The sequence below is a fragment of the Cyprinus carpio genome, chromosome B3 (genome assembly GCF_018340385.1).
Source record: "Cyprinus carpio isolate SPL01 chromosome B3, ASM1834038v1, whole genome shotgun sequence".
NCBI lineage: Eukaryota > Metazoa > Chordata > Actinopteri > Cypriniformes > Cyprinidae > Cyprinus > Cyprinus carpio.
This window is the reverse complement of record NC_056599.1, coordinates 2,091,388-2,104,067: the sequence shown is the minus strand read 5'-3', so window position 1 is coordinate 2,104,067 and position 12,680 is coordinate 2,091,388. Positions and strand designations below refer to the sequence as shown.

Sequence of the window (12,680 nt, the reverse complement as noted above, 5' to 3'; positions counted from 1 at the left end):
CGTGTACAAACATCTGACAGACATCTTTAAAATGTCAGTTTTACATTCTAAATCCTAAACATCTTGAAGAGATCTAACAGACGTTTATTTGACATCTGATAGAAAACGTCCTGCGTATGAGCAAACACTCAAATAGCCGTCTCCGTCATGCACGTGTGCTATCAGGGTAATTGCAATGCCATTTCATAGTTCTCTATAACAGCTGTTATTTAATTAATTGTCGCATTGTAGCATCAATGTGATTTTCACTTCGCATAAAGCTCAACTCGTGTTGTAATTCGATTAAAGTTAAAAAGAAAGCGCAATGTTCTACGGCGGACACAAACGTGCGCGCAAGCGGCTAGTCGAGCGCCAGGGCGCGTGCCTGAGCTCGAGATCACCGGGTGACGGTACTGTCTGCGCGTGCTTTAGTCTCATCACAGAATGACGGCGACAGGACCCTCCTGATGAACCTCTCTTAGCAGTGAACCGGACCGGGATCGTTCAGTCGATTCGGATTTGATCGTCCGGAGATGCACTTTAGGGTCTGATTTTGGACTGGGGATGCATATCTGTCCCAGACGCAGGGAAAACACTTTTCCTTTATTCATTATGCTACACGTTCATGAACGCGATCCAGTCTAAACTGGGCGACAAATAAAACTAATTCCCCTGCTTTGTCAAGGGAGTTCACGACACGCATTTTCGAAGAAATGGCCCCTTGGAGTTGATCTTTATGACCGAGCAAAGCAGCGCAACAGGACGCAGTTCGTCGCATCTGCTTCTTCGCCGTGTCGGGGGTATTTAACGCTCCACTGCCGTTATGATGCGTCGTTAGAGTGAAACTGAAGCTGCTCAGGTGAGAAGCATCGGCATCTCCGCTCCCTGTCACCTGAGATGGCCATCAACAAAACCGGCTCCATGCGTGTAAGTTTAGACCATCTGTCGCTCGTGAGAATGAACCTCGATGCTCTAATGCACTCCACATAATCTATTCTTTATTAGTCTCTGTGTGAGTGCGCGCTGTCTTTAAAGCTACTTCTGTAAATTGATACTAAACAGAGAGAATGAACATATTCTTCTGTCTCTTACTACCTTAGTACAGGTAGCGAAGACTGGGTTATTTATCGCACTTTTTTACTCAATGCTCTTATAATAAACAGAACGTTATCGTGCGTTCGTGTGGACGCTGATATATTTTTCGTTCTTTGTGTGAACGGAGCTTTAGTGTTCTCTTGGATTATAGACTGTAAGAAGGAGTAAATAGAAGCAGGTGGACGTTAGGTGAACTCTCCTTTGCCCCCCAGTCACCCTTTTTGAGTATTTACTACAGTGTTGTGGTTATATAATGAGCTCTGTGAAAGTTATTTCTCTTATTTAGCAGTTGGACTGCAGTGTAATCTTGTTGCTGGTGTAATGTAGGGTAAATTAGCTAGATTTGCTCTTTTCGTAATCTTTGTTCTACAGCAGCTTTGTCTTTGAAGTGTGGTCAGCGGCCAGCAGCTGTTTCAGTCTTGTTTACATGAATCCTGTAAATGTAACTGTAACGATGACGGTCTGCCACAGGTCTCAGGAGTTTCAGGACAATATCTAGGCAATAATTGGATTGGGTTCTCTCTGGTGTTTTGCACAACACTTGTTTGATGTTGGACTGTCTGTTGTTGTGGTCATCAGGCTCCATTATGCAAGCCCCAAATATGAACCGTTAGGGTGTGATCAGATGAGGAAAATAAATTGTTTCTTGAAATTTACAGACACCATGAAATCGAAATTGGAGTTTAACTATTTTTATACACAAGGTCATTTATATGCTATTGCACTCTAATAATAAACCTGTAGTAGATAGATGCACACATTTACAATTTGCAGTCCTTCAGTTCAAGGAAAATAGACCACATTTATTTATGTTTTTATATTGGTGTCCTTGTTTATAAGGGCATAAGCATTTTTATTTATTATTATTATTATTGTTAAATTAAATGGCCTCTAGAATGAGAATCCCTGAATTATGATAGTTTCATAATGGCAATAGTTGGTGGATCACAAAACAGGTCTAAAGATCCCACAGATGCACATTGAAAGAGGAATCCAAGCAGTGTGAGAGTCTTACTGCTAAATGCAACAGAAAATCAGGGCCCTGTGTAACATTGATGTTTCAGCTTCGTCCAGGGAAGAATTAAAAATTAAACAGCTTTTTCTGAGCCCATCTTGATGTACCGTAGATGAGAAACTGTATCAGCTGGCTGGCTCAGCTGTTCTCTGTCAGTACGGTATGTCTTCCAGTAAGGGTTTTGACTCGTTTTTAATGTTTCAGCACAAATGTTAAACTGAACTGATGGTCAGAGGTCAGAGGTGGAAAACACACTCTATTTAAGAATATCGCAAATGCATTTAGCTATACTTGTTATTTTGTCTTGGTTGCATTTTGAGTGCAATTTAAAATGCAAGTACATGAGGCTTTTAAGTGTTGCCACAAGAGGCGCTATTGAGTAGTAGCTTAACCCCCTGTTTTGTTGAAAATCTGAATATTACTTTTGTGTTGTGGGTCAAACTGACCCCCACTGGTTTCCGTACAATTTCCCAAAAATCAATATTAAGAGAAAAACTAAAGATTCATATAAAAACAGGCTAAAATATGAGACTTTTGAACTCTTACACCCTTTGTGTTGTGGGTCAATTCGACCTGGAAATTTTTGTTTAAAATCAGCTGCACAGACACAAAATAAAAACACGTACTTGATGTTTTTAGTGACTATTTGCACACAATTAGCTGCAAATAACTACAGCTAACCATTAATGGTATCTTACATTATTTGTACTTAGTATAAATAGCATTAACTGCTATTTGTACTTGGTGTAAATAACCTCTGTCTTTATGTCTGGTTCTCAAACCCTTGTGAGGGTAAACTGGCTTTCTCACACAGTCCTGCAACAGTCTAGTAATTAAGATCCAAAAAAAGAAAAAGAAAGAAAAAAAGAACAACCAAAAACATTATTTCACACACTTTTAGACAAATAGTTGAGGAAACAGCGAATTCTCCATGGAGGACTCCTGAAAACCATTCTTTAGTTTTGAGTCAATTTTGAGTCTTGAATTTCATATTTTTGCTGTTTTTCAAAGTTGATTTTTGGTGAATAACATGGGAACCAATGGGAGTCAATTTGACAACAACGCTATTTAGATGTAACCAAAATTTGTACCAAAAGACTTTCCGAAACACATCCATTTGTTAAAAACTTTGTATGTTCATTTATGACCCTGAATGAGAAAGTAACAACATTTTAAGAAGAAATTAATAGTTTACACATTTTCAAGCAATTAATCAAATGTGGGTCAAATTGACCGACACGACAGCAAGGTTTAGTATGTTAAATGACACATTACTTGCCATCAAGTCTGCGTTTGTGTACTTGTTTGGTATGTTTCTCCCAGCGAGATTTATCTGTGAGGTGTTCGCTCACTGGAGAAAGATCCATCCCATGATCCTTTTAGCCTGACCGTGTCCTCTTCACCCTCTGCTTTTGCAGCCCATTAGATGCATTAAAGCTCATTGCACAAAATCAATAACCTGCTGTGGGTCGTTTGCTAAAACAATTGTCCAAATGTTTTTCTTCTGCGAGGAGAGCAGAAATCAGCCCTAATGCCCTCGGGCTCAGTGAGGGTCACCGCTGGTAATGCAAGCACTCCTGTTATGGGCTTTCTGTCCATTGTGATAGGAGAGAAACATCTTTGACGGCTTGAAGGTCCCTTATGGTGAAATTCACCACCATCTGTTTACATTACAAGAGAAACATGAGCGCCATCGAAACGTAATGAGAGACAGTGATGTTTTGACAACAAGATCTGTAAAGCTGCAAAGACTAAAGTCTCAAATCCAAAGAGATATTCTTTATAAAAGTTAAGACTCATCCACGCCCTCCTAAAACGCTTCATTTAAACACGCCCCGACAATACCACGTCACTGTGTGGGAAGTTTTGCATAACACCACCCAAATGTTCACGCAAAGAAAGAAGGCGTAGCTTTGATTCTCACTGTTGCTGCTGCCGCCATGTTGCTGAGACGCTGTGTTTCGTTGTGAAAGCGAAAATACTTTGTTTGGCCTTCCAAAAGAGGACACAACTAGAAATCAGTGGTTAAGTTGTATTTACAACACTGTTCCAGAACAGTTCAACCCAAATATTTGGGACACATGGCATCACAGTATGGTAAGGAGCGTAACATTTCCATCACACGCTTGAGGTATTTGGCCAATCACAACACACTGGATAGCTGGCCAATCAGTGCAAACATCGCTTTTTTTTTAGAAAGGCGGGGCATAGAGGAGAAACAATAATGTACAGTATGTGGAAAATAATGTGTTTTTTGAACCTCAAACCACATAAACACATTTCATTACACCAAATACAAAAAATAATGTTCTTTTTAGCAACGTCATATGACCCCTTTAACTATACAAATGAATCATTAATTAAATATGCATTAATTTGAATAAATCTGAACATTGGATAAAGCCAGGTTCAAAATTCTTGTTTCATTTTGTTGACATACTGCAGTAAAATGATTTTCCTGAGGGTATTTTGGATTTCCATTTTCATCATGCTGTAAATCAGAAAAAAATCTGTCAACATACAGAAAAACAAAGCATTTTCACCATGTTTTAGGAACAAAATGTTATGAATCACTGCGAGTGATATATGAACAAAGGCCTCAGTAAAACCTTCAGAATATAAATAGGAATAAAACTGCTAAGTTTGAGAAATGTAAGTGCTGCTGAAGTGGAGAAACAAACTCATTTTGAGAAAATGACTTTAAAGATATGTATTGTAATTGAAATCTACAGACGCAAATAGGTCCAAATTTTCCACTAATCTGAAAGAAGAAATTGTTATTGTTATTGAAGAAAAATACCCCAAAATCTCCCAAAAAAAAAAGTTTTGTCTGTAGTTTCTTGACTTAAAAAGATAACTACCACAATTATTATTCACACTCACATCGTTGCAAACATGTAGGACTTTCTTTTTTCTGTGGCATATAAAAAAAGTTCATGTTGTTTTTCTATAGAACAAAAAGTGGATGATGGCTGGCAACTGTCAAGCTCCTAAAATGATAAACAAGCACCTTAAAAGTATCATAACAGTAGTCAATATGACTTATGTGCACAAGACATGTGTCCAGGTTTGGCTTAAGTTTGAATATGAACAAAACATTTCCTTTTGAGATCCACAAACTTAATAGTCATCCAGATTTGGTGCAACATTCAGTGAGTAACTGAAAGAATGGTACTTTAAAATAATCTCAATAGTAACAACAAATGACAACAAAGTAAAAGCATCATTTAAAGCAAATATTCATCATGATCTGGGTCAGAGATGATGTAAATGTAATCAGCTTTTCTGTTAATAGAATTCGGTGAATTATTACCCCTCACCCTTTCTGTTCTGCAGTAAATCCTGACAAAGTCCAGAAGCATATACAGGCTTTCAGTGAGTGATCCATTATTATGGTTAGAACCCTAATCCATAGAATCTTAATAGCAGCAGGATATACCCTGTACATACAGGAAATGATGTCAGATGCTGCACCACCTCAGTTTGTCTGGCTGCTTCAGGATGGACCCATAGCCCTAGCTAAGATTCTATCCATGTTTTTTATGCACGTTTTATGCTGGATGGAAATGCCAAGATGTGCATAAAATCTTAAACCGCACATAAAAATTGTATGCACTCAATTTTGCACAAATTTATTTTGCTGCATAGCTTCTGTCTGCCCTCCTTTTTTATCCACAGATTCCTTAACTTTCTAAAAAGAGCTCAAGCTCAAAAAAAAACAAAACAAAAAAAAAGCGAAAAGCTTTACTCTCTGGCTATCTGTGAGACTTTGGTGCACTTGTTTAATGTTTACAGCACTTTTGCATGACATCCTCAAGAATAATATCAGGAAGGAATTCAGCAAACGAGATACACAGAGTGAAAATATTAGCTAATAATCTGCAAATATTTTACATTTTTAACATATTTGAGGTGTTGTTCTTTTTATAGACCCTATTTGTATTATTTATACATGATTTTCTTTTAACATTGTTGTGCTTGGTTTTTCTTAACTCACACTTTGCTGTTGCACCAAATGTTTGAGTTTTATATATATATATATATATATATATATATATATATATATATATATATATATACTTTTATTATACAGTGTGACATGTTGTTGGTACTAATTCACACTACCTGACATTATCGATGTCAGTGACATTGCATAATAAAAAATAAAAAAGTCTTTAGATTCCAAAAGCATTTATTGCATGATGAAGCCAATTAGCATGAAGTTAGAATGCCTCTATAATTCAAATAATGAAAGAAAAAATAATCTGTGTGAGTTTTTATTTCTCATCTTTATATGATATAGGCTAGTTAAGCAATATCGCACAAGAATCAGCACGTGTGCATGATCGCAAATGTTACATTAATTTTATACTGCAGTTCAACAGACAAGAAGTTAATTGAGTGAGTTCTATTTTAGACACATTTTATCTTTTTGCCTGTTTTGCGAATGAAATAGCTCCAAACAAAGCTGGAGAAGAGATGTTGTGCATCTCCTAGAGACACTGCAGTGTATCTGTCCCGAATGAATCTGTTTTTGAATGAATCAATAAACCAATTATTTAATGATCCATTGATAAATACAGTCAACTTGCATCGAATCTAACTGAATCAGCCATTTTAAAAGAATTGTTTGATTGAAGGATTCAATGAATCATTCACTAAAACAGACACTTGCCGCCACCTACTGGTGGTTTTATTTGGTACGCAGACACGCAGAGACTTTGTACATGCGTGTGTGTGCATGGGTTTATCCTACCTACATTATGAGGACCAAATGTCCCACCCCCCCCAAAAAACAATAAAAAAAAAACCAAACAAACAAAAAAAATACATTTTGAAAAACAGCTCACAAACCACATTTCCTTTAAAAAAGCTTATTTATTTATTTATTTATTTTTTTTAAATTAGACAAATTTTGTAATCATTTGTACCCTCCACTCCAGCATCCCCTTGAATTTTTTTTACAGTTCGACCACTGGCTATAATCCGTCTAAAATTATTTTAATTGTTGTATAGTTCATCATTTGAGTCACTAATAATTATAACTGATCTGCAAAAAAAAAGTGAAGAAAGAGCTGAAACTTTCAGACGCAAGCGTGTGTGCTGACGGCGGACGCACGCACATTATTCACGCTGAAGTAACTCTTAATGTGACTCTGAATAATACATCTGTGTGCAGCAGAGTTTCATCTAAACTTCTGTGTGATTTCACAGACAGTCATGATTGTGTCTGATTGCTTTCTGAGCCCTGATGATCCGTGTCAAAAACTAGACTTCACTGAAGCTTGCAGCAGAGTTTAGATCTGAAATGTTCAAATGTGAAATATAAAAATGGACTTTATTATAATTGCATTGATAGAGCAGTGTTATTGATTCCTCAGAAAAAAAATAAATGTTTGTCTTTTTAATCTCATTTTTTCAACCAGCTCATATAGAGATGTTTCACCATTGAATCTATTCAAATCAAGTCTTGTCTGTTTTTCAGTAAATATATGGTTTTGTTCTGAAATATTTTGGAAGTAAAATGCATTTGAGTTTCACATCGACATTAAAATAATTATAAAAGGTCTGAAGTATCATGCTAAACTTAAACACACATATTATTTGATATTTGGAGCTAATTTATGGTTTATATATATATATATATATATATATATATATATATATATATATATAAAACAATAATAAAAAATAGTAGATGGCATAACAGTATAGTACAGTATGTAATGTAAATAAAAAATTATAATTTATAAAACAAAAACACAGCGTTATAGAATTGTAAGCACCTGAATGATGAATGATTGAGTGCTGCATTATTTTATTTTATTTTATTTTATTTTATTTTATTTTATTTTATTTTATTTTATTTTATTTCACAAAAAAAAAAAAAAAAAAAAAAAAAAAAAACTGACAAAACACTGCTGGTGTAAGAAGTGCTTTAGAAGTGCACTGATTAGTGTTGAAGTAGATTTAGTGTGATTTGGTTGGTTTTCTGAGATCCGTTCATAGGATTTTTGTCTTTCTCAGCAGCAAGAGTCCTTCTGCTAATTCAGTTTTTATTACATTTAAGTTGTTCATTGTTTCTGCCAAAAGCACTAAGAGAAATGGATCAGTCCACTCCACCCTCACTAATGACTGACTTACTCTCTCTCTCTCTCTCTCTCAGTGTCTGTAGTGTCTCTCGTCCACAGGCGTCTTTCATTGATCAGTTGTGAGATGTTTAGAGACTCAGGTGTAGTTTTCACTCAGTGAGACGTGTGGACTAGCAATCATTCAGATCTCTTGAAATCTGATCCTCTTCACACAAAACCAATGATACACAATATAATAAACAGTAAAACAAACATGATATTTGGAGCTTCATTCTGGGGTTTCATTTTATTACCTGGAGCATTGTGTTTGCGTTGCTACAGTATGCTGTTGCTATGGGTGTGTTTAGGTGGTGTCAAGGCATGGCTAGGTGGTTGATAGGATGTTCTGAGTAGTTGCTAGGGATTTGTTGTGGTTGCTAGGCAGTTGCTGGGGTGTTCTTGATGGTTGTTAGGCAGTTGCTAGGGCTTAGGCAGTCGCTAGGGTGTTCTTGGTGGTAGTTAGGCAGTTGCCAGGGTGTTTTTGGTGGTTGCTAAGGTGTTCTTGATGGTAGTTAGGCAGTTGCCAGGGTGTTCTTGGTGGTTGCTAAGTGTTCTTGATGGTAGTTAGGCAGTTGCTAGGGTGTTCTTGGTGGTTGCTAAGGTGTTCTTGATGGTAGTTAGGCAGTTGCTAGGGTGTTCTTGGTGGTTGCTAAGGTGTTCTTGATGGTAGTTAGGCAGTTGCTAAGGTGTTTCTTGGTGGTTGCTAAGGTGTTCTTGATGGTAGTTAGGCAGTTGCTAAGGTGTTCTTGGTGGTTGCTAAGGTGTTCTTGATGGTAGTTAGGCAGTTGCCAGGGTGTTCTTGGTGGTTGCTAAGGTGTTCTTGATGGTAGTTAGGCAGTTGCCAGGGTGTTCTTGGTGGTTGCTAAGGTGTTCTTGATGGTAGTTAGGCAGTTGCCAGGGTGTTCTTGGTGGTTGCTAAGGTGTTCTTGATGGTAGTTAGGCAGTTGCCAGGGTGTTCTTGGTGGTTGCTAAGGTGTTCTTGATGGTAGTTAGGCAGTTGCCAGGGTGTTCTTGGTGGTTGCTAAGGTGTTCTTGATGGTAGTTAGGCAGTTGCTAGGGTGTTCTTGGTGGTTGCTAAGGTAGTCTTGATGGTAGTTAGGCAGTTGCTAGGGTGTTCTTGGTGGTTGCTAAGGTGTTCTTGATGGTAGTTAGGCAGTTGCCAGGGTGTTCTTGGTGGTTGCTAAGGTGTTCTTGATGGTAGTTAGGCAGTTGCTAGGGTGTTCTTGGTGGTTGCTAAGGTGTTCTTGGTGGTAGTTAGGCAGCTGCTAGGGTATTCTTGGTGGTAGTTAGGCAGTTGCTAGGGTGTTCTTGGTGGTTGCTAAGGTGTTCTTGATGGTAGTTAGGCAGTTGCTAGGGCATAGGCAGTTGCTAGGGTTTTCTTTGTGGTCACTAGGCAGTTGCTAGGCCTTAAGACCCCGATATACTCCAAACAAAATTGAAGAATGAACTGATATGACATCATTTAAAAAAAAATCAGGCTGAAACGAAGTTCGTTTTGAGTTTGTTTCAGCAGTTCAAAACAGCTGACCAAAGCGAACTTTCTGGGGGAGTTTGTTTAGGCTCCTTAACACCTTTGAGATACCATTGGTCCGTAAAGGCTATGCAATCGGTTGGTGTTTTCTGAAACTCCACCTTCTTTGACGTGCAATTTTTTTGTTTTCCCGGTTCGTTTCTCATTCAACGGAGGTCAGGCAAGAGAATAACATCTCATAGTCACAAGCAACATAAATACCCTGGAGTGTCAAATAGATGAGCTGCCAAAAATATATCCGCACCTGTACGATCACTCGCGGAGAGACTTTAAAGATTCAGAGAAAGCATTAATTCCTAGAAAGAAATTACAACTAAGCTTGGTGTTGATGACCTGGAGTTATGCATAAAGCGACGTAGAGAAACATCAGAGACAAGTTTTCCAAAGCCATGAAAAGAATGAAAGGACAGAGTAAAGACATAAGGTAGCAAGTACCAAATACATGTGTTTCAAATAAATCTTACACCATACTGCTGCTGCTGTCGTTGTTGTTCTTTCAATAAGCGAATTTAAAGGGTATGCATTAAAAGAAATGCCAAACAAACATGCAATAATAAACCTTTGTTTTAATCAAAAGTAAATCATGACACCACATAAAATATATAAAAGTGTAACAATTTATCCAGTTTAATAAAATAAATGAACACTAATAAAATAAAGTAACAATCTGACTCCAATATTTTTTTCCACATCATGCTAAAGTTTTCAGACTATGAGACATTCACACTTCCCTTAAAGGACTGATTATGGTTCTTTTGTATTGTAAACATGATACTTGACTCTGAACTGCTGCTAATTATTATTCTTTTGTGTATAATATTCTGACCATTGGTGCCCGTCTCACACCTAGATTGCACACACTTCGTCATTTCATCGTTGTTGTGTTTAGGGAATACGCGCGAGTGTCGCACCGCTTGTCTACATTAATCTACATCCCGCCTCCAGCAGCGCGGGGCTGTTGGAAATTTCAGAAACAGTATACCATTGCTCAGCCTTTTCAAACCTCCTTTTCCCCCCAAATGAAGAACAAAAACAAACTTTGTTTGAAGTATATCGGGGCCTTTAGGCAGTTGCTAGGCCTTAGGTTTTTCTAGGGTCTTCTTGGTGGTTGCTAGGCAGTTGCTAGGCCTATGGTCCTATGAAATTAATTGAATTTTGTGTTTGCGTTGCTATGGGTGTGTGTTAAGGTGGTGCTGAGCCATTGCTAGGTTGCTTACAGGATGTTCTGAGAAGTTGATAGAGCTTTGTTGTGGTTGCTAGGGTGTTCTGGGTGGTTGCTAGGCAGTCACTAGGGTGTTCTTGATGGTAGCCAGGCAGTTTCTAGGTCTACGGTTTAATTCTTAATTCTTTATTAAACCTCTTGGGGTGGGGGGGGTTCAAATGTAATGAAATACATTTACAAATATTTATAAATGTTTCATTATATAATATATAATATGTTTTATGTTTTTCAGAAATGCTGTGTTGTCCTTCTTTTTGGGTTAACTGTAGTTCTGTAATCATTAAATTTTTTTAGTTTACCTCCAATTTTGTAGTTTTACAGTTGCAGAAACAGTTAAAAATACAGTAAATTTGTGTGAAAGTGTTAAATTCTACATACAAATGTTTCTTTTAAAAAATTAGTTTGTGTACCTCAGTGGCTGTCTGGCTCTGGCTGTTTTTCAGACATGTAAACTTGTGTTGTTTGGTTCCTGTGTAATGTTGTCTGTAAACACAGCGGTCAGATGGCTTCTGGGAAACGTTCCCGGCTGGAATACCTGAGCGTTACGCTGTCAGTCTGATTTGTGGGCGTGGCCTCATGGGCGGAGCCTTACAGACCCTGTGAAGCATCACGGGAAGGTTTCCAGTGTCAGTTCGGAATGTAGTCGCTTAGTTTAACCTGGTCAAATTTGGACCTGAGATGAAAGATGCAAGACATTAAAGTGCTGATCATAAATTTGACCATGTTTATATTCAGAACATAGATCTCTTTCTTTAGAACAGCTTGATACAGTAATAACTCACTTCTCTGCTGTGCGTCACTAGATGTTGCAGCCAGAACTATCTGAGGACAGCAGAGACCACGAGTTATGTGCCTTTATATGGATAAACACACACATTAAAGGAATATTTCACCCAAAAAGGAATATTTGCTGAATATTTACTCACCCTCAGACTATTCAAGATTTAGATGAGTTTGTTTCCTCATAAAAATTGGAGAACTGTAGTAGGCTATTACATCACTTGCTCATCAACGGATCCACTGCAGTGAATGGGTGCCGTCAGAATGAGAGTCCAAACAGCTGATAAAAACATCACAATAATCCACAAGTAATCCACACCACTCCAGTATTAATTAATGTCTTGTGAAGCCAAAAGCTGCATGTTTGTAAGAAACAAACCCACCCTTAAGACGTTTTTAACTACAAACCGTTGCTTAAAAATATGAGTCCATAATCCATATTTACACTTCCTTCAGTGAAAAAGTCTATCCTCTGTTTTCCTCTCACATCAAAATCCACAACATATTTGTTCAGAGTTGATTTTGCTTAAACTGTCCTTGATCTGCGTATTTCTCTCCTGGGGAGGTTGACTTTTTCACTGGAGGAAGCAATTTTATGGATACAGGACTTGTATTTTGACGCATATTTGTAACAAAATTAAAAGCATGTTAATGATGGATTTGTTTCTTACAAACACAGTTTTTCATTGCAAGACATTAACTGATCTTGTGGGATCTTCTGTGGATTATTGTGATGTTTTTATCAGCTGTTTGGACTCTCATTCTGACGGCACCCATTCACTGCAGAGGATCCATTGCTGAGCAAGTGATGTAATGCTACATTTCTCCAAATCTGATGAAGAAACAAACTCATCTACATCTTGAATTGACTTAGGGATCCTAATTCATTATGTTTTTTTATTCTAGAAACGGTATTTCAGCTGCAGT

General features: G+C 37.6%; 1 protein-coding gene across 1 annotated transcript in view; it reads left to right on the top strand.

Annotated features, from left to right (window-relative positions):
- The first annotated feature begins 374 nt into the window (after positions 1-374).
- Positions 375-12,680, top strand: part of pkn1b (protein kinase N1b) — a 30,694-nt gene continuing 18,388 nt past the window's right edge. Inside the window, exon 1 of the mRNA XM_042719469.1 lies at positions 375-906. Within this exon, the coding sequence (XP_042575403.1) occupies positions 877-906 (30 nt within the window). The 5' untranslated portion in view covers positions 375-876. The remainder of the gene's footprint in view (positions 907-12,680) is intronic.